Consider the following 26,703-nt stretch of genomic DNA (forward strand, 5'->3'; position numbering starts at 1 on the left):
GTGCAGCGAGTACAGTACATGTGTTCCTAAAAATCTCTGAGTTATTAGCATTAGCATTAGTAGAGGCATTTGATGCAAGAAAGCAAGCTTATGCAGCATCAGCCAAAAAAAAAAAAAAAAAACCCACTTCCACTTCACCCCTCTGTTCTTTCCAAATACCTGTCCAGCTGAGCCTTAAACTTATTTAGGCTATCAACCTCCACCACAAGGGATGGAAGTCTGTTCCACCAACCAACCACCCGCTGGCTAAAGGCAAATTTCCTCACGTCTATCCTACATCTGTCTTTCCTCAATTTGAATTTATGCCCTCTCAGGTGATTTTTCTGAGCTAGAGGAAGAATCCCATCAGCATTGAGCATGCTTAAACCATTCAAGGCTTTATACACCTCTATCAGATCACCTCGCTGGTGCCTAGTCTCCAGACACTGTAATTTGCAAAACTTAAGCCTTTCTTCGTAAGAGCACCCCTTTGTTCCATTCACTAATCTTGTTGCCCTTCTCTGTACTCGTTCCAGCAGCTCTACATCCTTCTTGAAATGAGGCCTCCAGACCTGTATACAGTACTCTAGGTGTGGCCTGACCATTGCCTTATACAATGGAATAATCACCTCCTTATCCCTGCTGGAAAAATTCCTATATATCATGTTATGGTTTCCATATTCCTGTATACATTCCTGTTATGGTTTTGCACGTATTAAAACCAACAGGGCTTATGGTAAAAATAAGGATTGGGGTAAAGCACTCAAAAAATGTTTAGTTTGGTAAGCAAAACAGTAAAAAAATGTTAGAAATCGAATAAAATTACTAACTGGTTTTATTGCTAACACAGGTTTAAACAACTTAAATTTGTAATAAATAAACAATTACAGTAAATTATTATTATTATTGTTATTATTATTAGCTATATGGTGCAAGGAAGCCTGAGGCTTATGCTGCACCAGCAAAAAAAAAAAAAAAAAATTCCTCAGCCACCCTGCGAGAGAGAGACAAAAGGGAATCACCAAGAAAGAGAAGAATGATGATATCCAGCTCAGGACCCTGGGTGTGCCATGCCCATACTCACCAGATGTGAGCCCCTGGCTCACATCAAATATATAGCACTTTATCTTGACATGATACCTTGTTTAGGTCGAAGATGATGTACGCACGCTTAAGTTTTATTATTATTATTATTATTATTATTATTATTACTACTACTAGCCACATAGTGCAAGGAAGCCTAAGGCTTATGCAGCACCAGCCAAAAAAATTTCCGATTTACCCTGAGAGGGAGAGAAGTAGAAGTGAATACTGTAATAACATATGCATATTAATTGATATTTCTGTTCACTGCATTTTTTTTTCTTTTTTTGGACGGTAAAACAGTAAAACAGATAAGCAATCAATAACAACGAACTCAGGCTCACAAATTGCACAAGCGAGATACAGAGTTAAAAGTTTATGAAGCATAAAAAATAGGAATGAAGAGAAGATTCTGAAATTTATTTGTTTTTTATATGATTGAAAATTTCATGGAAAGAGAATACATTTCACGATAACTTAAAAACCCACAGAATTCCAGCTATCGGTAGTATCGCAAATGCAATAAGATCCAGTTTACTACTGGCTTATAATTAAATTGCACCTATAGGGGGAAAAAATAAATTATGATATTAGGGTCCCCTGTAAATGATTACATCTACCCATATATTTATTTTGTCTCTAAATTGCGTGTGATCGATTTGCCTTTTTGCTGGACGAAAATACACCAGTTTCTTTGGGGGGGGGGGGGGAACTTGCTATCTACATCATCATCATCAACCATTTTCAATCCACTGCAGGATGAAGGCCTCTCCAGCAACTTTCCAGTTCCTCCTGTTTTGAGCACTGGCCATCCATTTACTACCCACAAACTCATGAATTTCATCTATCCATCTCCACCTTTGTCCTCCAGGTTTTCTTCTAGCTCCTCTTGGATACCATTCTGTTTTTTTCTTAGTCCATCTGTCATCATGTCTTCGAGCTATGTGTCCTGTCCTGCGCAAGACCATTTTAGTTCTTTAGTTTTGATAAGAATGTCCTTTACTTGAGTTTGCTGCCTAATCCACATGTTTCTCTTTTTATCTAACAGTCTGATTCCCAATATAATTCGTTCCATTCTTCGCTGTGTAGTTCTCAGCTTCTCTTTCATTCTTTTGGTGAGTGCCCAAGTTTCACTTCCATAAGTCATGGTGGGGAGTATACATTGATTCATTATTTTACGTTTCAGACAAACTGGGATATTGCTCTTCAGTATGTGACTATATTTCCTGAATGCTATCCATCCAAAATTTATTCTTCTCTTGACTTCCAGCCATTTATCATTATTACAGCTAATAACTTGTCCCAGATAAGTATACGACACCACCTTTTCAATTACTGCTCCTTCAATTATTATTTCCCTTTCTGCGGCATACTTGTTCATCATTACTTTTGTTTTAGCCATATTCATCTTTAGTCCAAAATCCTTACTAACTGCGCATAACTGATTAAGATTTTCCTCTAATTCTTTGGGATCGTGGCTTATGACCACAATGTCATCTGCAAATCGTAAATGGTTTAGGCACTCTCCCTTCACATTGACTCCTTTCTGCGACCAATCTAATCTTCTGAAAGCTTCCTCAAGGGCAGCAGTAAACAACTTCGGAGATATTGTGTCTCCTTGTCGAACTCCTCTCTCGATTTTAAATTTCCTCTGTCTTTGTCTAGTCTAATAAAGGAGGTAGCATTTTCATATATTTTCTTCAAAATCCTAATATAAGGGATATCTATGCCTTTGCTTTCCAGAGCCTGAAACATTGCCTTATGCTGTATGGAGTCAAATGCCTTTTCATAATCCACAAATGCCAGGCATAATGGTGTTTATATTCATTTGCTTTCTCCATTAGCTGTGATATTACATGAAGGAGATCCATAGTTGAGAATCATGTCCTAAAGCCAGCTTGCTCTTTAGGTTGATTCTCATCAAGTATTCTTTCTAATCTGTTAGTGATGACCCTTGCGAACAACTTGTAGATGTGGGACAACAAGCTAATTGGTCTATAATTTCCAATTTCTGATTTATCTCCTTTCTTATGCAGCAAAACTATGATTGCATTATTCCACTGCTTAGGCGTCACACCTTTTGTAATGCACTTTGTGAAGAGCCTTGCCATCATTCCCTCACCCCCTTGTATCTCCTTGTCTCTATAGTAGTCTTCTGATATTTGAATTATGCCTTCTCTGCTGTTTATAAGTACGCCATCGCTATTCTTCAGTTTCAGTATCATTTGTGTTATTGTATTACTGCTCATGGCTGCTGATTTAAATCCTTTGTTTTCCCTTAATGCTTGTTCTACTTTTCTTATGTTAAATCTTCTTATGTCCTCTCTGAGTCTCTTTCCAATGGCTTTGCATAACTCAGTATACTCAATTTTTCCTTGTCATTGTTTATCTTGCTCTTCATTTTTCGCCCTCGGTTCATCATAACAAGAGTTTCTTGACTAATTTTTTCTTCTTTGGATTTCTTTTTCCCTATAGGTTTCTTGGGCTTTATCATTTTCCGAAAGTCGTAATATTCCTCGTCGATATCTTGAACAGTCCTGAACAGTCTGCAGAAGCTCAAACTTGTTCTTAAGTTCCAGTACATACTGCTTTTTCTACTCTTCTGGTATCTCAAAGACCTTTGTATTATTTACTCGAGTTAGAGGCGGATTTAACGGCGGGCACACCGGGCGCGCGCCCTGGGCCCCGACTTCTGAAGGGCCGATACAAAACCCCAGCAAATTAGTTGAACTAATATGTTCAACTATTAGTTCAAAACTTTGTGATTATTATTATGCTATTATTAATTATATTATACATATATTATATTCAAATTTTATTGGAAATAAAACATTAATAGTCCATAATATTTTTTATTTATTTAAAAAAATGGTTAGCATGTATTTTTATTTTCCCTGTCTCTCTCTTTTTTTAAAGGGCCCAATATTTTCTTCTGCGTCCGGGGCCTCAACCGACCTTAATCCGCTACTGACTCGAGTCAGTTTTTTTCCTTTCCTTTCATACATATATATCAGGTGTACATCTTACCATTCTGTGATCACTTCCAACATTTACCTTATTCAGGACGGTAATATCATTCAAAATATATCTTCTGTTAGTGAGGATGAAGTCGATTTCATTAGTTGTTAATCCATTTGGACTCTTCCATGTCCACTTTCTGTTCGCCCTTTTCTTGAAAAAAGTGTTCATTACTGACAATCCTTGAGATTCTGCAAATTTCACGAGTCTTTCGCCTCTTTCATTTCTTTCAGCGATTCCAAAATTTCCTATAGTTCCCCTTTCTGTGCTGTTTTGTCTTTTTCCAACCTTAGCATTGAAGTCCCCCCATAATAATAGTGTAGTGGGTTTTCTGTTCATTTAGAAGACTCTCAATTTCAGTGTACATTTCTTCAACCTCTTCATCATCATGGCTCGATGTTGGTGCATAAATCATACCTTTAAATTGGCAAATTCGTGTAAACATGTGACTATAGGTTCCGTTTTTTCAAATTGGACCACGAAAGCACTTTTGAACACAATATAATCTTTTTCCTTGCGTAATTCAGTGGATTGTGCCAGAAATTCTGCTGCTGATGAGCGAAATTTTGCTTTCGAAACGGCGATCAGTTCGTAATTTAGCCAAGATGCTAGTTCCCCTACGCTTTCTAAAGTTTCAAAAAAATATTGGACAGATGGGCTTTCATCTGTACCAAAAGATGTGGGCACGAGGCCAAGATAGCCTGCGATGTTAGCCACATGCGGCCCGCCAGATTCGGGAGGGGACTGTGTTTGTTGCGTACCAAATAATGCAGCCGACAAATCGGTAGATGTTTGTGGGACTTGTTCCTCCATTGTGGATTTACTAGTGTCTATGTTAAATTAGGTGACTCTCTTAATATTTGATTAAAAATTTGGGGTGGGGAAGGTCCCTCTAAAATAGTGTACTTACCTTTACGTAGCTGGAATAGAACTAAACTGTTAGTACTAAGCAATCGGAAATAGCACATGCTTCTTAATTAGACCGGGGTTCGAGCCCGTCACCACCAAATACGGAGAATGCGGAAAGGTCAGGGAATGACCACCGCATATCCCGGAGCAATATGGCCTTAGTTGCTAATGCTCCTAAAAACCAAAATAACAATAACAATAACAGCAACTGTAAAACAAAATGAATTTCTAACATATAGCAACTAGAGTTTTTTTTTTTCGTTTTTTGTTTTTTTTTTGAAATTTATTATTATTATTTATTTTGACAAATCAATCAACTACTTCTAAATGCTTCTAGTTGCTAACAGTTACTACTATGTATGTACTTGAAGACCTCTGTGTTATTTGTATTGCTGAAAAAGAAAAAGAAAATTAATGAAAATGCCTGACCATTCTCTGTATACACACAAAATCACTATTGCTGGACGTTTTCCCTGTCTTCCTATTACAGCAGTAATCCCCTTTATTTCATCTTCTATTTTCTGTATTCCCTATTATTACTATAACTCACCAGCTTCACAAAAAACGGTTTTTCATCCCACAACGACATATTTCATCCTGGTCACGATTAGCAACAGTTTTCCACATGGTTTTTCTGTTGTATTGTGTGCTTGCCATCAACGTACTCGTGGATCACTCGGCTCTCAGCAAGACTACACGATACCATGTGTATCCAGAAAATCTGGGTTTCAATATGACCCTCTAGCAGTTAGATTATGACAAAGATCCTGTGTTCTGGAAACTTATCCAGCTGGACAATGAGTAAGCCTGCAACATCAAGAACCGCGTTGTGATTTTACTCAAAAACCTTTCCTTAGAATGAGATTCAAGAAATAATGGTTCTTTTACAAGCTCATAAAAGTATTGTTATAAGTAGAGTGTGTCTAGAGAATGGCCACAAGACAAGATTAAGCCAACAAAACATATTTAATAAACATTACACAATACATGGACAGTGTCAAAGCTAAAAACAGTATTGTATACATGAACATTGGTTCTAGATATTACCTCACATACATTTCTGTTTGATTCACTGTTTCCTGAACAGGATATGAATAATGAGTGAGCCTGATCGTACATCAAAAAATCAATCCACTGACAGCAACGGCTCATGACTTCCCAAATACTGTCATAACAATATGATAGTGTACAAATTTATCAAGGTGTAAGATTTTGAGGAGCAATGCGGGAAATAAAAAAAAAACTATTAGATAAAAAGGTGGGTGCCTGGGTTTCAGGAGTTATATTCTGTGTCTAACTTAGTTAGATAGTGACTTACCCAAAAACATCGGGATTTCATCCTCTCTCACAAGGGTCCTCATAATGCAAACACGGGATAAATACCGGGTTCAAGTTACGAGCGCACGATATTCTCTTTTTCAAAACTGTTCTTTCTCCTCCCGCAATCGTAACTCTTGCTGCCCGTTCTTTATAAACATTGCGTAATATGCTGGTCCGAGCGATTGAGCTATATATCTCTCGTCACCTTCGAGTCGGACACCTGATATCGGTCTAATTGTTACGATCTACGCTCTCACGGGTACGGCGCCAATAAGCGCACAGCAAGGCAAAAGAAACAAACGCTGAGAGAGAGAAAATGTTATTCTACGCATATATGCAGTGGCAGAAGTATAAGATGACTGCTCTCTCTCTCTCTCTCTCTCTCTCTCTCTCTCTCTCTCTCTCTCTCTCTCTCTCTCTCTCTCTCTCTCTAGGATTGTACCAACCAAGCGAAAATAAAGACAGTTTCACAGCTGGGAGGCCTTTTGCTGCTTGGCTGTTATGAAGGGTCTTTGGCACTATACCTATGGTTGACACGATAATCGGGATGGTCGTTACCTGTTCCATATGTCACATGTCTTTGATCTCCTGTCTTAGGTTCGTGGTCTACCTGATTTTTTCCCCATGGGTTTTCTGCAGGTTACCAGTGTTGGTTACCGCTATATCAACCACAAGGGTAATGACCGGTCTGTTGTGCGGGATTGTCCTATCCGTTATTATGGCGCAGTCCCAGTACAGCTAGTGGCTTGGGGTCTCTAGTATTGCCTGTGTTTCCTACTTGTAGTACAGTACACTTTCTTCGATCAACTGGCATTTCCTTCCTAGCTTCTGATGTATTATACTGGCTACCTTGTTGTGTCTACGAGTGTACTCAGTCTGGGTGATCACCTTGCATATCCAGTGATGTGTTGGATCGTTTTTGAGGACCGGTGGCATCGTCGACATGTGTCATCAACACTCCGGGCTCTTTGGCGGTGCATTTTCTATAGTTCCTGGTACCTTTTGGTTCCTGGTCTTGGATGGCTAGCATGAGTCCTTCAATCTCGGGGAAGAGCGTCCCACTTGTGAGCCATGTATTGGAAGCAATTTTATCTATGTGACCCTGATGGAGTTCATTGTAGTGGCTGCCATTGAGTGTCTTCTCTGCCTAATTTTCTATCTTCATTTGTACCTCCTGTTGGGGGGGGAATTCTTGCTTAGGTTGAGTGGGATTTATCGCTTGTCCATCTTCCTTATGGCCTGGTGGAGTGCTGCTGTGTGCTTCTCGAAGTAATCCTTTACTATCGCTGGCTTCTGTTGCTCAATGAGGTCTATCAGGGCCCTTCCTCTTTCTTCCCGGGCAATTGTCAGTCTCTCCACGCCAACTCTCGGGTGGTGTTGGCGGCTCTTGGTCATCATTGTCCTTGTCTTTCTCATGATATCGTACCGCTCGATGTTAGTCGAATCTATGAAACCAGAGGAGTATGTTAGCACTATGACTGCATTGTTGTTTATGGCTTTAACTGTGTTCCTTCGGTACAGATTTGCTTTCAGCAGGCTTCTGAGTCTCTGATAGTATTTTTCGGTCAGGCAGGCAGGTCTTAATTTCGTCGTGCTGTAACTGCTGAGCCTGCATCATCCCCAGGTATTTGTAGACCTCTCTATCTGCCATGGCTTCGATCTCTTTAACGCTCTGTACCTGGTAGTTTCGGTTGACTAATTTTCCGTGACCCATTCCGTGGGTCTTTCATTACTCTAGAACAAATTCCATCCTAATACACTTGCTGAATTCTTCGTGATCTGGAGTAGTTGCTGAAGGTGCTTCTCGGTTCCTGCGTAGAGCTTGATGTCATCCGTATACATCAGGTGGGTGAGGGTGGACAGATTCTTCCTTCCTTCTTCGAGGTTTTATCCGTAGTTGCTACTGTTGAGCACGGTAGATAACAGGTTATGTGCTAGACAGAACCACAATGGGCTCAGGGCATCTCTTTGAAAGATTCCACTCTTGGCCTGGTTGTGATGTTTTTCGACCTTAACTGTGGTACTCTATTTCGCCAATGTTTCTCCTAGGAAGTTTGTCATTATCGGATTGACTTTGTAGAATTTCAGCGCCTCTATTAGCCAGCTAAGAGCCACGGAGTAGAAGGCCTTATGGTAATCGATGTAGGCTGTGTACATGTTGCAGCGCATTTTGTATGCTTGCTACATAACCGCAGCATCTATGGTTAATTGCTTCTTGAATCCTTTCTGCTGTTCGACCGTTATCCTCTGGCGCTCCAATTGGTCTGTTATCTTCTTGGTTATGCAGCTGGTCAGGATCTTGTAGATTGTTGTGAGGCAGGTGATTGGACTATATTTCGCTGTGTTTCTTGTACCTTCGTGTTTAGGCTTCAGATATGTGATTCCTTGAGTGAGAAACTTCGGGATTGTCTCTTGGTGCCTTATCATTTGGGTCAACTGCTCTGCCAGGTGCTTGTGTGTGCAATTGAGCTTCTTGTACCAGCAGTAGTCGGGGACGTTATCGGTTCCTGGAGTTCGCCAGTTGTGAGAGTTCTTGATCGTCTGTTTTACTTATTCTTCTTCTTCCCGAATCTCCCATCCTCTCATTACTTGTACATCCTTGGTTTTCTTGCGTTCTAGTTCTATTCAGGTGGCTCAACTGTTATGTTTTACTTCCCTGCTTCCTATGTTCCCCCAGAAATCCTCTATCGTCTTCTTCTCGGGTTGTCTGTTCCCTTGTTTCCTGTCTTCCCGGAGATCCCTGTAGAAATCTCTTTGGTGCTCATCGAAGATTCGTTTGTTTATTTTCCTCTTGGAGTTCTCTTTGTATCGGCATAGTCTCTTGCTGAGTGCAAGGAGGTTATGCATCAATGTTTTCTGTGGACGCTGTCTCTCTTGAGGATGCTCTTCACTCTTTCAATTAATTTCTTACTGTTTTTGCCCCGTTGGTACTGGATCAATTGGCATATCTTGACTCTTAATTTTTCTATATTCTGCTGAAGTCTTCTTTCCCAAGTTGGTGGTTCCTTCTGTTTTTGGTTCTTCTGCTGCTCTCTCGCTTCTCGCTTCTCTTCCATTGATCCTCGTGGCTGCTCCTGCAGCACAATACACGGCTGTGTGGATTCCCTCCAGTGTTGCACCATTGCTGTCGAGGTAATGTGGTATTAAGTGCCGATTATGTACTCTCCACATGCGGTACCCTCCAGTGTGGTATTATGTACTCTCCACATTCGTCCTCTGCTTCGGTGTCACGTGAGGCTTTGCGGGGAGTATTTCTTCGAATTCTGTTAGGGCCTTCTTCCACCCGCATTCTATTCTGGATGTCATGACCACGTCTGTTTCCACTTCAGCTGCTGGGGGTTGTATTTCCTCTTGCTCTTCTGCCTCTGGTTCGGCGGTGATATGTTCCCCCTCTGGTTCCACATTCTTTATCCTTTGTAGTTGATCGCTCACGTCTTGCTTGATTTTTTTCAACAGGTTTGCAGGGCTATTAGGTTCTTTGTGACGATGGTCCTTCTCTGTTCTGCTATTCGCTGTTCGGTGACTTGAATATCTGGGAATCATTCCAGCCACGTGGCATGTAGTGTCACCGTGTAAGTTGTCATATCGGTCTCCAGCTTCGTGATTTCGTTGTATGTTTGCATGATGTACGAATTCATTTCGATGCTCCACTTCATGCGTTAGTGTTTTCTCCCTTCCTGGGTGGTCAATAGTGCAGTTGCGTAGGAAGCACTTCCAGTTGGTGGGGCTGGATGGTCTTGCACCTTTTCTTGTGGTCGCCATATGGGGGACAGCGCCTCTTGCTCCTCTGTCTTCTTCGGGAGACCGTCTCTAATTTTTAGAACCAACCCCTCTGCCTAAGGCCTGAACACGAGTGACTTTATCCTGCGCTACTGAAGTATGATTAATATTTCTCTTCGACATCATCCATTTTGGTATTTGGTATGTTGAAAGTCTAACGGTTCCTGTGATTTCTCCCATCTCCGTGTATGTTCTCTGTATCAGTCAAGCCAGAGATTTAAAAGTGTGTTGGATATGTACTTAAAATGTGTGTGGGATATGTTACCAATACCAGCCACGGGGAGGCCATCCATTATTGGAGGTGGACCTGTTTAGCTTCGGCTTATGTCCAGTGGTAGAACTCGCGAGTGACACCAGATGGGGCCACAATCTGCCTTAGCCGCCACTCCGAACTTGGGGTTGGTAAGTCCCTTGGAGCAACTTTCACGATGTTTATTGATTTTATTAATTTTTTTATTACTATTAATTTATTTATTATCATTATTCTAATTTATTACTATTATTATTATACCGGTCTCCCAGCGTGATGGAGCGGCGTTCGCTTCCGCCAAGGTGGTATTCGAACTCTGGTCCATCAGGCTGGCAGTCCAGTGTCGTAACCACTGGGTGCTCGCGCCCGTTTATTATTATTATTATTGTTGTTGTTGTTGTTATTCTTATATTATTTCTCCCTGATTGGAATAATCTACACCGTGATGGGGACTGCTACCAAGTACACGGGGTGGTTTTATTGTCTGGTGTTACTGTTGGTCGAGGAAATCTCTGTCTATCATACAGGTGTTCACGATTGCAACTTTCTGGAGTTCCTTGTAGGTGCTGTCTGGGAGACCTATTGTTGCTAGGCTGCTATGTAGAATCTTTGGCACCATACCGGTGGTTGACACGATGATCGGGATGGTCGATACTTCTTGCATATGCCACATCTCCTTGACTTCATATTTCAGGTTCGTGTACTTCCTAATTTTTTCCTCACGGGTTTTCTGGACATTGCTAGTGTTGGGCACGGCTATGTCAATCAGGTAGGTAGTCTTTTCCACCTTGTCCACAAGGGTTATGTCTGGTCTGTTGTGCGGGATTGCCTTATCCGTTATTATGGTGCGGTCCCAGTACAGCTTGTGGGTTCGGGTCTCTAGTAATGGCTGGGGTTCGTACTTGTAGGAAGGTACACTTTCTTTGGTCAACTGGTATTTCCTCGCTAGCTTCTGATGTATTATCCTGGCTACCTGGTCATGTCTATGAGTGTATTTAGTCTGGGTGATCACCTCGCACCACGCGGTGATGTGTTGGATAGTTTCTGACGCCAGGTGGCATCGTCCACATGTGTCGTCTGACATTCCGGGCTCTTTTGCGATGTATTTTCTAAAGTTTCTGGTGTTGATTACCTGGTCTTGGATGGCCAGCATGAATCCTTTTGTCTCGGGGAAGAGCGTCCCGCTTGTCAGCCAGGCATTGGAAGCAATGTTATCGATGTCATCTTGATGGAGGTCATTGTAGTATGTGCCATGCAGTAACTTCGTTTCTTGTACCGCCTGGACGGGAGGGGGTTCCTCGCTTAGGTTGAGTGGGGTATACCACTTATCTAACTTCCTTAGACTGGTGGAACGGTGCTGTGTTGTTCTGGAAGTAATCCATCAGGGTAAGTGTCACTGTTTTCTGTTGCTCTATCAGGTCTATCAGGCCCCTTCGTCCCTCTTTCCGAGTTATTGGTATTCTCTCCACTGCTGACTTCAGGTGGTGTTGGCGATGTTTGGTCATCCTCGTCTTTCGCATGATGTCTTCTAGCTCGGTGTTAGTTCAATCTATGACCCCGAATGTGTATGTTAGTACGGGAGCTGCATAGGTGTTTATGGCTTTAACAGTGTTCCCTCAGTTCAATTTTTATTTCAGCAGGCTTCTGAGTCTCTGTTGATATTTTTCGGACAAGCACTTCTTGGTTTCTTTGTGTTCCAACAGCAAAGCCTGCGTCATTCCTAGGTATTTGTAGGTATCTTCTTCTGTGACAGCTTCGATTTCTTTACCAGTCAGCAGCTGGTAGTTTCGGCCAACTAATTTTTCCTGGTGCAGTGTGTGGGTCTTGCATTTATCTAGACCAAATTCCATCCTGACGTCCCTACTGAATTCTTCGGTGATTCGGAGTAGTTGCTGGAGTTGCTTCTCGGTTGCCGCGTAGAGCTTGATGTCATCCATGTACTTCAGGTGGGTGAGGATGTACGGGTTCTTCCTTCCTTCTTTGAGGGGTTTATCCATACTTGCTGCCGTTGAGCATGGTTGACCGCGGGTTGAGTGCAAGACATGACCATAGTGGGCTCAGAGCATCTGCCCGAAAGATTCCTCTTCTAATGGGAATTGGCCTGGTTGTGATGTTCTTCACCTTAATGGTGGTACTCCATTTTGCCATTGTTTCTCCTAGGAAGTTTGTCGCTGTCTGGTTGACCTTGTAGATCTTCAGGGTCTCTATTAGCCAGCAATGAGGTATCGAGTCGAAGGCCTTGCGGTAATCGATGTAGGCTGTGTATAGGTTGCAGTTCTTCTTGAAGGCTTTCTCCATAACTTTGGCATCTATAGTTAATTGCTCCTTGCATCCTTTTGTTCTCTGCATGCATCCTTTCAGCTGTTCTGTCATTATATTCTCACTCTCTAAGTGGTATGATCTCTTCTTAGTTATGTAGCTGGTCAGGATCGTGTACATCGTTGGGAGGCATGTGATTGGCCTGTATTTCGCGGGTTTCTTGGGTCTTCATCTTTAGGTTTCAGATATGTGACTCCTTCAGTGAGAAACTTCGGGATTGTCTCCGGGTGCCTTATGATTCGCGTGAACTGCTCTGCTAGGTGCCTGTGTGTGCAGGTGAGCTTCTTGTACCAGTAGTGGTTCACCAGTTGTGGGTGTTCCTGATCGACTGTTTTACTTCTTCTCGAACAACAACAACAACAACAATAATAATAATAATAATAATTATTATTATTAGCCGTATGGTGCAAGGATGGTGCTGCACCAGGCAAAAAAAAAAAAAAAAAAAAAAATTTTTCGAGTAACTCAGAGAGAAAGTCAGATAGAAATTAAAATATGTGCGGTTGATATAGATATTAGCACTAGCATTGGTATATCATGGAAGAAAGGAAGCTTTTAGAGTATCAACCAAAAAAAAAAAAAAAAATATATATATATATATATAAATAACACTCCCCATTTCACACGTCCATTTGCTCCAAAAGTTTATTCAGTTCTCTCTTTAATTTATTTAATCTATCAACTTTCATAACGACAGATGAAGTTTTTTGTAGCAATCACCCACCTAAAGGCAAATTTCTGCATATCTATTCTGTAACTCTTCTTCCTCAATTTTAATTCATATCCCCTAGGTGCGTAATCTGAGAAAGAGGAAGAATCCCATTTGCATTGAGCTTGCTCAAGCCATTCAAGGCCTTATGCACCTCAATCAGATCAACTCGTAGGTGCCTTGTCTCCATTTTCTGCAATTTGGAAAACTTAAGCCTTTCTTGGTAAGAGCAACCCTTTTTTCTCCTCACTAATCTCGTTTCCATTCTCTGTTCGTTACAACAGATCTATATCCTTCCTAAAATAAGGCCTTCAGACCTGTATGCAGTACCTATATACAGACCGCTGTGCAGTGATTATTCCTTATACAAAGGGATAATAGCAGGGAGGTGATTATCTTTTATACAAAGGGATAATCACCTCCCTGCTAGCAAAATTCCTGTAATCCCCATGACTTCTATATCATTGACAGTCCCCATGAGTTGGAATGTAAAATTTCATTTCTGACTGCAGAATTACTCCCAGGTCTTTTTTATTCTCCACTTCTCTGAGTGTAGTACCGCACAGTTCATACGTTACATTTCAAATTACCAAACAAATTTATTATTTAAAAAAAATGTTTTTATGTATCTGAACTACTTCTGATGTAATACAAATCTTGTTTGAATCCTCCTCCTATATTTAGTGTGGGTGTTGCTGTTGTTGTTTTAGGTGCTTCAGCGACTTAGACCTTACTTCCCTTGTATAATATGTTTGCAAACTGCACGCGTCCTTTGGTCAACTTGCTGTTTGCTGGACCAAAAATTCCCAATTTCCGGGAGAAAAAAAACTGCTGTCAATTCCTGAGACTGACTAACTCAGCTATGTGGTGAAAAAGTCCCGTAAAAATTCCTTACGTCATTGACGCCATTTGAAGTGCGGGTTTTTCTACCTTGCGTGTATGGAGGGCGAAGATTATTTCGACCCGTGCTACCCACAAAGCTTTGTGTGTTGCTGTTTGCAGAATTAAAATCGGGGTGTTTTGGACAGTTTTGAAATTCACGAAAGTTTTTCAATTTGTACAAGCGGTATTGCCCAGCAATTTCTAGCATTGGGAACCTCACCTAGGTGTTTAGAATGAACGTATTAATATAGCAAGTAACCAATTCATTAATTCAACAGCGGCGCAACCTGGTGTATCCATTTTGTAATTATTGAGAAACAAATTGTGGCCTTCGTGGTAGATAGTATGGGTTTGCTGAGCAGCTGTTCGGTTGTTTGAAGGGTTAAACATGTGTGTGAAAATGCGCTTGTTATTTGTGGTGCTAATTTTGCCGTCACTATTTACTTTTTTGGTACTTTGATAACAGATTTACGTCCAGATTAAGTTATAAAGTAATCCGTTTTCTTATCGGATCATTTATGTGAGTGAATTGCCATTTTTAGTTGATAATGTTAACGTTGTCGTAACTGAAATGCCAGTTATAGCCATCAATTCATTGAAAATTAGTTATTTACTTCATAAATGTCATCAAAGTATTATTTATATAGCGAAGTTGGACCAATTGCTTTGTTTGTATTATAGCCAATTTTTGCTATTGCACTTCTTTTCCTGCTTTGTTTACTTGTTTTGATTTCTGAAAAGAAATAGCAACATTGCGTGGACAACATTCCGAGAGAAGAAATATTGGCTATTTAGAAGAGTGGTGTTACTGTTGCCTGTATATAAAAATATATGATGATAATAAAAAACAAAACAAAAACAACATTAAACGTGCTGAGATGTGAAATTATATTTGATTACTTGAAATACCACTCTTCCAAGAACAGTACAAAATTAAACCGCGAAAAGTTACTAATAAGATGTCAACAAATTTCATTTATGTTTGGTTTGGAAATATCGTGATATTGGCAAAGTAGCATAATCACTCGAGATGTAAACTTGATATGCATAGATGGAAAATCTTTATTAGACATTATTATTATTAGAGATTTAACAATGACTGTAAATACTGCTGTTATTGTCCCAGTTAGAGACATCTTGACCATCTTTACCACTTGGATATTTTATTCTATGCTTATTTAATGTGTTATACTTGAAAGTTTATTATATACAGTGAGAGAAAGCAGCACTCTTGATTTGATTATCAGCAGCAACCCTTCATGCATTAAGAATCTGCAGATAAAAGAACCACTGGGTGGTGGCAGCGATCACAGTGTACTGATGTAGGATTTATTTAAAAAAGTAAGCACTGTAAAGGATAAAGGGAATGGCTTTTGCTTTCCTAGAAGTGATTAAAATGGCCTCAGGCAGTTTTTAAACTGTGCTTATTTAATGCTTATTTATTATTATATGGCGGGGCCAACTGAACAAGTTAAAACGCAAATCCTAAATGGGAAGCATTCAGGGAAGTAATCATAGAAGTTAATAGGCTTTTTATACCAAATAAGACTTACTGTTTGAGCCTTAGACCGAAATGAATGCCAGAAGAGCTGATGAGACTTGTAGCAGAGAAGAAAAGTACGTGAGATGCAAATAAATGATCAGGTGATACAGAAGCCTACAGTAGATATAAATAAATATGGCATCAATTAACCAAAGAGGTTAGGCAAGCTAAGGCAGATTATGGGACATACTTGGCAAAGAAAAGCAGAACAGCAGAGACTTCTTTACTTTTGCACATACATAGTCAGACTTTTGTGGATTTATTGGATGATTGTTTTCTGCAGCAGCATGTTCGAGAGGCAACCAGAGAAAGTAATACTCTTGATCTGGTTATCAGCAGTGATCATTCATGTATTAGGAATTTGCAGATAAAAGAACCACTAGGTGGCAGTGATCACAGTGTTCTGACGTGGGATTTACTTAAAGATTTAATTACCATCAGGGGTAAAGGAAAGGGTTTTTGCTTCCCTAAAGGCGAGTACAGTGGTCTCCAACAGTTTTTAAATTCTGTACAGTGGGATCAACTGACGATGTTACCAACAGTAAATTCTAAGTGGGAAGCATTCAAGGAATTAATCGTGGAAGCTACTAAAGGTTTTATACCTATTAAGAAATATTGTTCAAGGTTTAGGCCTAAATGGTTGTCAAATGAACTAATGAGACTCGTAACAGAGAATAAAAATGCATGGGATGCATATAAATTATCAAGCTCTCTGTTAATCTCTGTAATCAGGTGACAAAGGAGGTTTGGCAGGCAAAGGCAGATTACGAGAAATCCTTGGCAAAAGATGCTAAGAAAAACAGCAAGGATTTCTTTACTTATATAAACTCTAAAAGGAAGGGGATGAATCTGATTGGTCCACTTGACATTGATGGTTCGACTGTTGATGATCCTGCTCAGATAGCAAACAAACTGAATGAGCATTTTGCATCTACATTCACACGTGAGGAATTATTAAGATTTGAAAATGGCAGAAGGTTATCAAATTGTAGCAAGATACTTAATGATTTTGTAATAACTGAGAGCAAAGTGGAAGAGATTGTTGAAGTTAAACGTAAGAAAAGCACCTGGGGTGGATGGGATCTATCCAGTTATATTAAAGGAGGCGGCAAAGCAACTAAGCAAACCCTTAGCCATAATTATGAGAGCATCCTTGGACTCAGGGGAGGTTCCCACGGACTGGAGATGTGCAAATGTATCCCCAATTCACAAAGGGGGATCGAAGGGTGACACGAGTAATTACAGACCAGTTAGTTTAACTTCTGTTCCGGGTAAAATAATGGAGTCACTGGTTAAAGATGCATTGCAGGATCATCTAGACAAGACTGCAGCAATAATTCAGACACAGCATGGGTTTGTTAAGGGAAAGTCTTGTCTGACAAATTTGATAGGATATTATGATGTGGTTACAAAGGAACTGGATGCAAAAAATAATTTTGATATCATATATTTGGATTTCAGGCGCATGGAAGACTATTGTACAAATTGGAGCAGAATGGTATTAAGGGTAAGTTGCTACAATGGATAAAAGGATGGTTAAGTGCGAGAAGACAGAGGGTGGTAATCAATGGGTGCTGCTCTTCTTGGACTAATGTTATTAGTGGAGTCCCACAGGGTTCGGTGTTAGGTCCACTGTTGTTTTTTATATTTATCAATGATATTGATGAAGGTATATCAGGCTTAATGTCGAAGTTTGCAGATGATACAAAGGTTGGCAGGGTTGTTAATGACAGTAATGGCAGTGTGCTACTGCAACAGGATCTAGATAATTTGGGCAGATGGGCTAAGAAGTGGCAACTGAAGTTTAACCTTGACAAATGCAAAGTACTGCATATGGGTAGAAGTAACCCCAGAGAAATGTACCAACTGTGTGGTACTACACTTAAGGTGGTAGAAAATGAAAAAGACCTGGGAGTAATTGTGCAGGCAGATATGAAGTTTTCTGAGCAATGCAGACAGGCTCCAGGGCAGGTCATGGGGTTTTGTGAATGATATATAGGAATTTTGCTAGCAGGGAAAAGGAGGTGATTATCCCTCTGTATAAGGCAATGGTCAGGCCACGCCTTGAGTACTGCGTACAGGTCTGGAGGCCTCATTTTAGGAAGGATGTAGATTTACTTGATCGTGTACAGAGAAGGGCAACAAGATTGGTGAGGGGAATGAAGGGATCCTCTTACCAAGAGAGGCTTAAGTTCTGCAAATTGCAGTGGCTGGAGACTAGGCACCTGCGCGGTGATCTGATTGAGGTATATAAGGCCTTGAATGGGTTGAGCACGCTGAATTCTGATGTGATCCTTCCACTTGTTCAGATTATAAACCTAAGGGTGCATAAATTCAAATTAAGAAAAGACAGATGTAGAATAGATGTGAGGAAATTTGCCTTTAGCCAGCGGGTGGTTAATTGCTGGAACAAACTTCCATCTGTCGTTGTGGAAGTTGATAGGTTGAATAAATTTAAGGAGGAACTGGACAGGCATTTGGAGGGAATGGTGTGATTTTTTTTTTTTTTTGTTGGCTGATGCTGCATAAGCTCATACATTTGCTTTCTTGCATCACATGCCACTACTACTACTACTAGTAGGAAGGGGAGTAATCACATGCCCACTAGATACGAATGATTTAACTGTTGATGATCCTGCTTAGGTTGCTAACAAACTCAATAGGTATTTTGCATCTACATTCAAAGGTTTTGTTTGAAGGGTTAAATGTGTGTGAAAATGCACTTGTTATTTGTGGTGCTAATTTTGCCATCACTATTTACTTTTTTGGTACTTTCATAACAGATTTACATACAAATTAAGCTATAAAGTAATCCGTTTTCTTATCGGATCATTTATGTGAGTGAATTGCCATTTTTAGTTGATAATGTTGTCGTAACTGAAATGGCAGTTATAGCCATCAATTCATTGAAAATTAGTTATATATTTCATTCATTCTACATTCAAAATGGCACCTGAGGCACATGGGATCTATACAGTTAGTGATAAAGGAGGCTGCGAAAGAGGTAAGCAAACCTTTAGCTATAATTATGACAGCATCCGTGGATTTGTGACAGGTACTTATAGGCTTGAGATGTGTGATGCATTACATGTGTAATTACAGACCTACTAGCCTGACTTCTGTTCTATAGAAAATAATGGAGTCACTGGTTAAAGCAGGGCCATCTTGATAGCAATGCAGTTATACTGCAGTCACGGCATGGTTTTGTTAATAGGTGATCATTTAGCATTGTTGTTGTTATTTGGTTTTTAGGAGCATTAGCAACTAAGGCCATATTGCTCCGGGGATATGTGGTGGTCATTCCCTGACCTTTCTGCATCCTCTGTATTTGGTGGTCACCAGCTTGAATCCCGGTCTAATCAAGAAGCGTGTGCTACGCACTGCTGCTCCTGCCCACCTGGCTACGGAGGCGCCGATCATTTAGCAGACCAATCTGATTGGATACTACGATGCAGTAACAAAGGAACTGGGCACAAAAATAATTTTAAAATCATATACTTGGATTTCAGAAGAGCTTTTGACATTGTTCCACATTGCTTGCTTCTGTTTTCTGCATCCTTTGTAACAGATATATGAGGGGGTATCAAAAGTTCGTACCCTTACCTAGAAATAATAGCCCTAGAAAGGTGAATGCTGGGTATACCATTGATAACTTCCTGAGATGAATCAAAGCGACTACTTTGACATGTCTTTAGTCTCCGGATCGTACTATTACACCCAGCATTTGTCATTTTTCACCAACTGATCAAAAAAATTCTCACATCAGCATTACACAAATCCAACAGTTGATGAGAACATTGCATACGACATTGCTTCTGCAAAGGCGTCAGAACCCATAGTGCAGAGACCTTAGACATGTGCAGATGGTCAGATTCGGATGTCTAATATCATTGTTGCGGGCTCCAGGGGTTCCTCCATTCTCCGCTGAGTCCTCTATACTGGGCATTGCCCAAGCCATTACTTCCAGCCAACAACAGAACATGTTTTGCCATTGGCCAGACCCCCCCCACCAAACAGGCATAGAGCAGCCAGGGTGAACCAGACACCTGGTCTAGCACCCTGTGATCCCCATCCCTAGCTGCATGGAGCCATGCCAGGTTCTATTATCGATGGCTCTTTACTGGGGTCCCAGAGTTGCTGAGGGCCCCGAATAGTAACGAAAGGAGTTGGTGACAGTGGAAGAAGTTGGGGATGTTTGGTCGGGGGGGGGGGGATAAGAGGATAGTAAGTTGAGAATGGGAGAAGGCATTCCCTAGAAAACTAAGTGATGAGAGTAGTAACAGATTACAGATTGTCAGATTGTAGCGATGGACAGTGAGTTGATCCCACCCTGGAAAGGGGTCAGCAATTCCACCTAGTTGTGGGTCCCCAGAGGGGTGTGCAGATGGGCATATAAAATGCTGTGGGCAGACCCATAACTAATTTCTACAGCATTTGCGATGAAATGAATCGTCACACTTCTGTCACTCAGCACCAGCTGGTCAACCGTCTCACTGTCTGTGGATGTTGATGACCTTCCTTCCCTTGGCTTGTCAAAGACACTTGTACTACTGCACTGGAACTCCCGTTTCCACTTTTTTACAGTGTCATAGGATGGAAAATTCTGTCCATACACATCTTTTAATTCTTTGTCAATTTCCTGAGCTTTCTTGCCCTGCAAATGCAGGAACTTGATCACTGCTCGATACTCCACTTTGTCAACCATAGGTTCCTACCTCTGATTCCGTGCTCCACCTCTGGTGTATGATCACCTACGTGAATTAAATTTCACATGTTATTGAATATGTAGACAATATATATTAAAAACGGCATCTTCCTACTAATGTTTTATCTAGGTCAGGGTATGAACCTTATGCTATCCCTTCATATATCCTTCCTAAAATTAGTAAGTAGTATTCTGCATACCAATTTTAATTTTAGGTGTTGCCTGAACATTGCCATATGCAACTGGTAATCAACTTGTTGTCTTTGCTGGAAAAGTTCCTAAAGATCACTGACAGAATTCAGTGAGCTGTTCTAGCAATCTATTTGCACTGCTCAGAGAATTTCATCTCTGACTGTAAAATTATCTTTAGTTCTTTTTCTTGTCAGTTACCTTAAGTTTGGTGCTACCCAAAAGATATGTTTTTCTGGGAACTACTGCTACCTTCCATTAATCAATGTTGAATCTCAGTTGTCATTTTTCATTCCCATATGTTTAGTTTATCTAGATTAGTAGTGGCCACCTTTTTCCTGCAGTGTGCCACATACGTTGAAAATTCATTGCTGGCCACCTAGAGATGGGTCCAGAGTTAATGTCCTCCTCCTTTCAACCTTTTATAATATATACCTTTTTTAATATTTGTAGAAGAATAAAAGAAATTTACCCTAATATGGTATGTAAAACACTTTTGTATGACACTTTCCAGAAATTAAAAAAGAAAATTGATTATTTTTAATCAAATTCTCAGTGCCTATAAATATTCAATGACGGAATCTGCTTTAGACTCAGAAATACAGGTATTAATCAGCAGATTCTTAAACAGGGTTTACCACCTTGCTACAATAAACTGAATTAGGGTACAAGCTAAGAATAGGATGTAAAAAGTACACCAACCAACAATAGTATCATCAAAAAATACTTTATTTCTGTCCTATATGTTGAACAGTGGTACAAACAGCTTAACAGATTCTTTAAAGATACCGAATTTAAAATTGCGGCCAGACCAATATGGAAATTACACGCTTTATTGAACAATTGCTCAATCTTAGCATTAGCATTAGTAGAGGCATATGATGCAAGAAAGCAAGCTTATTCAGCATCAGCCAAAAAAAAAACACACACACACCACTCCCATTTCACCCCTCCGTTCGTTCAAAATACCCGTCCAGTTGAGCTTTAAATTTGTTTAGGCTATCAACTTCAACAACAAGTGATGGAAGTCGGTTCCACCAACCAACCACCCACTGGCCAAAGGCAAATTTCCGCACATCTATCCGACATCCATCCTTCCTCAATTTGAATTTATGCCCTCTGAGGTGATTATTCTGAGCAAGATGAAGAATCCCATTGGCATTGAGCATGCTCAAACCATTCAAAGCCTTATACACCTCTATCAGATCACCTCGCTGGTGCCTAGTCTCCAGACTCTGTAATTTGCAAAACTTAAGCCTTTCTTCGTAAGAGCAACCCTTTGTTCCATTCACTAATCTTGTTGCCCTTCTCTGTACCTGTTCCAGCAGCTCTACATCCTTCTTGAAATGAGGCCTACAGACCTGTATACAGTACTCAAGATGTGGCCTAACCATTGCCTTATACAAGGGAATAATCACCTCCTTATCCCTGCTAGAAAAATTCCTGTATATCATTGACAAAACACCATGAGCTACTCTTGCAGCTCGTCTGCACTGCTCAGAGAACTTCATATCTGCCTGCAAAATTACCCCCAGGTCCTTTTCATTCTCCACCACTGTCAGTGTAGTACTGCTGAGTTGATACGTTGCTCTGGGGTTACTGTTTCCCATATGTAGTACTTTACATTTGTCAATGTTAAACTTCATTTGCCACCTCTCACCCCATCTGTTCAACCTTTTCAGATCCTGTTGCAGCAGCATAGGGTCAGTAGTGTCCTTAACAACCCTGCCAACCTTTGTATCATCTGCAAACTTGGACATTAAACTTGATATCCCATCATCAATATCATTCATAAACACCGAAAACAACAACGGACCCAACACTGAACCCTGAGGAACTCCACTAATAACATTAGTCCACGTTGAGCAGTGTCCATTGATTACCACTCTCTGTCTTCTGCCACTCAACCATCCCCTTATCCATAGCAGCAATTTGCCTCCAATGCCACACTGCTCCAATTTGTGCAGCAGTCTTCCATGTGCAACAGTATCAAAAGCCTTTCTAAGATCCAAATATATAATATCAAAGTTATTCCCTGCATCCAGTTCTTTTGTGACTACATCACAGTATCCAATCAAATTGGTCAGGCAAGACGTGCCCTTAACAAAACCATGCTGCGTCTGAGCTATAACTGAATTCTTGTCTAGATGATCCTGCAGTGCTTCTTTGACCAGTGCCTCCATTAATTTACCTGGAACAGAAGTTAAACTAACAGGTCTATAATTACTTGTGTCAGCCTTTGATCCTCCTTTGTGAATTGGGGTTACATTTGCACATCTCCAGTCTATGGGTACCTCCCCTGAGTCCAAAGAAGCTCTCATAATTATGGCTAGGGGTTTGCTTACTTCCTTTGCTGCCTCCTTTAATATAACTGGATAGATCCCATCCACCCCAGGTGCCTTTTTTATGTTTATCCTCAACAATCTCTCCTCCACTTTCCTCTCAGTTATTACAAAATCATCCAGCTCACTGCCAATGTTTACTTTACCTACATCATTCTCCTTCCTGAATAACTCCTCATGCGTGAATGTAGATGCAAAATACTCGTTTAGATTGTTAGCCACCTGAGCAGGATCTTCAACTGTTGAACCATCAATATCCAGTGGACCAATCTGATTCATCCCTTTCCTTCTTGAGTTTAAATATGTAAAGAACTCTTTTCTGTTTTTCTTTGCATCCTTTGCCAAGGATTTTTCGTAGTCTGCCTTTGCCTGTCTAATCTCCTTTGTGACTTGGTTACAGACCAACTTATATCTATCATAGGCTTCCATGTCACCCATTAATTTGTATGTATCCCATGCATTTTTCTTCTCTGCCACATGCCTCATTAGTTCATCTGACAACCATTTAGGCCTAAACCTTGAACAATATTTCTTAGTTGGTATGTAAAGCCTGGTAGCCTCCAAGATTAGTTCCTTGAATGCTTCCCATTTTGAGTTCGCTGTTGGTAACATCATCAGTTGGTCCCACTGTATAGAATTTAAATACTGTCTCAGACCATCATAGTCGCCTTTACGAAAACAAAAACCCTTCCCTTTACCTCTGATGGTAGTTACCTCCTTGAGTAAATCCCACTTCAACACACTGTGATCACTGCCACCTAGTGGTTCATTTATCTGCAGATTCTTAATGCATGAAGAATCACTACTGATAATCAGATCAAGAGTATTGCTCCCTCTTGTTGCCTCACGAACATGTAGAAAACAATCATCCATTAAATCTACAAAAGCCTTGCTAGTGTGCGAGTGACCAACCCACAAATTCCAGTCAATATCTGGGAAATTAAAATCCCCCATTATAAGACTCTCTGATTTACTGGCCCACTCTATTTCCCTGTACAATATCTTATTATACTCATCAGAGTCATTAGGCCTATAGCACACTTCTACTCTCAATTTTGATTTCCCTATGCTTATGTCACACCAAACTGACTCAACACTGCCCTGTCCATCGATGTCGACTGGCTTCACTTCCTTGGACTTTGTGTTTCTTAATTAATAGTATAACCCCTCCTCCCCTCCTGTCCTGTTTATCCTTTCTATACACATTGTATTCCCCAAATTCCAGTTCCGCATTACATCTTTTTCTCTTTCGCAATACAAATCAATGACCTGGACAACATTTCTTGCAGCAGTTGTGACTCATCTTATCAGGGGCTCAACATGGTGTATGCTGGATGTCTGAGTAAAACAGCACATGTCCTTGGTCCATGCTTCTCTTTCAGCAACGTCAGAATTGGCCTTTCATGCTGTTAACGAAAAGTATTTTGGCCTTGTTTATTCAACAAGGCCAAAATACTTAATGTCCAACGTAATTATACTAGACTATTAATTGCAGAAACCATCGAAATTAAATTATATGAGAATTCTAAAAACATTCTGTGTCTATCTAATCTCTGATTCGTGGTCATTTCCACACATCTGCGAAGACAATCTCACTATTTAAGATCCAGGCTCACTCATACTCGGTAATTTCCATTCTTGTGAGCAAGACATATGTTTGAAAAGCCCTGTCAATTTCAGAAAGGAAAGTCGTTTTTGCAAAATTTATGTTAAGCTTTTTTAATTGTTTTTAATTTATTACTGTAATCATTTTGTGTTAATTTTATATTCTTCTTAATTTCTGGAGAATGTCATTCGGAAGTGTTCTGTAAACCATGTTGAGGTAAATTTCTCTTATTCTTCTACAAATATTGAAATACAACATAGAACATACTGAGAATTATAGCTCTGTTTTATACTATCAAAAATAATAATGCCTGGATCATCAGATGTTTTTTCTAACTACATAAAGGAATTTTATGCTAATTGTCTGTAATAAAAAATTTAAACAATTTTATTTTTCTAAAATAATTTAATATAGAAAAATGAATAAATGTTCATCTTCATGGAATTAATTTTTTGAAAGCTCACTAGTCCCACTATTTGACTGTGCTAAATTAAAACTAAAAGGCAGCAAATATGAGCTGGTAAATAAGGTTCCTGCCATACCGAAACCTGATTCATAATTTCTGGTAATAAAAGTGGAATTTAAACTGTATATCAGTGCTTTTCAAACTTTTATGATGCCATTATGCAATTCATGTGCCAAATATAATTCAACACCTATGTAAAATTTTATAATTATTTGATACACTACCTCTTTTGTTCCTGGTCTTTAATTTGATGGATTTCAAATGGTTATAAACCATAAGTTTGAAATAAAGTCAGTTATTCACTTTTAAGAAGCATGTGAAGAAATAAATTGTAAATTTATGCATTAATTAATAATAGCATTTTAATCAATCGATATATGTAGTGAAAGTAATTTGGAGAATAAACACATTGCTGATATGATGAAAAATAGAATGAGCCAGTAAAATCAAGACATCATATAATTGGAGATATTGACTGGAACTTGTGGGCTGGTTACTCACACAGTAGCAGATCATTTATTAATTTAGATAAAGTCATCCAATTTATCTAGATTAATTAATCTAGAGAAATTGGATGACTGTTTTCTACATGAGTATATTAGAGAAGCATTGAGAGAAAGCAATATTCTAATACCCTTGATCTGATTATAAGCAGTAACTTTTCACGCATTGAGAATTTCCAGATAAAGGACCATCAGATGGTAGAGATCATAATATATTGATGTAGGATTTACTTAAATGTTATGAGAAGTCTTTGGCTAGGAATGTGAAGAAAAGTAGCAAAGAGTTCTTTATGTTAATATTAGAAGAAAGGGAATGAATTACATTGGCCCACTAGGTATTGTTATTGATAATTCTGTTTTGATTGCTAACAAATATGAATAAATATTTAGTAACTACATTTATGCATGAATAAATGTTTATGGCACATCAAAAGAATATGAACTTATAACTGGGATCTGAATGATTTTGCAATAACTGATAGAAAAGTGGAAGAGAAATTGTTGAGGCTAAAGGTAAATAAGGCACTTGGGGATTATGGAATCTATCCAGTTGTATTAAAAGAAGAAGCAAAAGGTAAGTAAATATATAGCTGTAATTATGAGAGCATCCATTTGTTCAGGGGAGGTTTCTGTTGATAGATATGCAAATGTCTCCTTCTAGAGGAAGGAGTAAGTAATTATATACCAGTAAGCTTGACTTCTGTTCCAGGGAAAATAATGAAGTCAATAATCAAAGAAGTAATGCAGGGGCATCTTGACAGGAATATAGTTATACAGTCACAGCAAGGATTCATTAAGGGAAGAACTTGTATGACCAATCTGGCTATCATGATTGGTAACAAAAGTAATGGACGAAAAAATAATTTTGACATTGTGTATGTAGATTTCAACAGAACCTTTGTTACTGTTCTGCAGGAAAGACTGCTATACAAATTGGAGCAGTATGGCATTAAAGGCAAGTTACTGCTATATTTAAAGGATGGTTGAATGATTAAACAGAGTGGCTATTTATGGACACTGCTCTTATTGGACTAATGTTATTAGTAGACTTCTCCAGTGTTCAGTGTTGAGCCCTTCACTGTTTTCAATATTTATTAATA

At 39.7% G+C, this 26,703-nt stretch overlaps 1 protein-coding gene across 2 annotated transcripts in view; it reads left to right on the forward strand.

Annotated features, from left to right (window-relative positions):
• The first annotated feature begins 14,574 nt into the window (after window positions 1-14,574).
• Window positions 14,575-26,703, forward strand: part of Tmem63 (transmembrane protein 63) — a 440,514-nt gene continuing 428,385 nt past the window's right edge. Inside the window, exon 1 of one of the 2 annotated variants that reach the window (XM_090375486.1) lies at window positions 14,575-14,769. In XM_090375486.1, the coding sequence (XP_090231612.1) occupies window positions 14,768-14,769 (2 nt within the window). In that variant the 5' untranslated portion in view covers window positions 14,575-14,767. Of the gene's footprint in view, window positions 14,770-18,522; window positions 18,630-26,703 lie in introns of those variants that run through there. The other variant, XM_090375485.1, reaches the window with a different exon arrangement.

This window comes from Mastigoproctus giganteus, chromosome 6 (genome assembly GCF_048544385.1).
Source record: "Mastigoproctus giganteus isolate SK-2022 chromosome 6, ASM4854438v1, whole genome shotgun sequence".
NCBI classification, from domain to species: Eukaryota; Metazoa; Arthropoda; class Arachnida; order Uropygi; family Thelyphonidae; genus Mastigoproctus; species Mastigoproctus giganteus.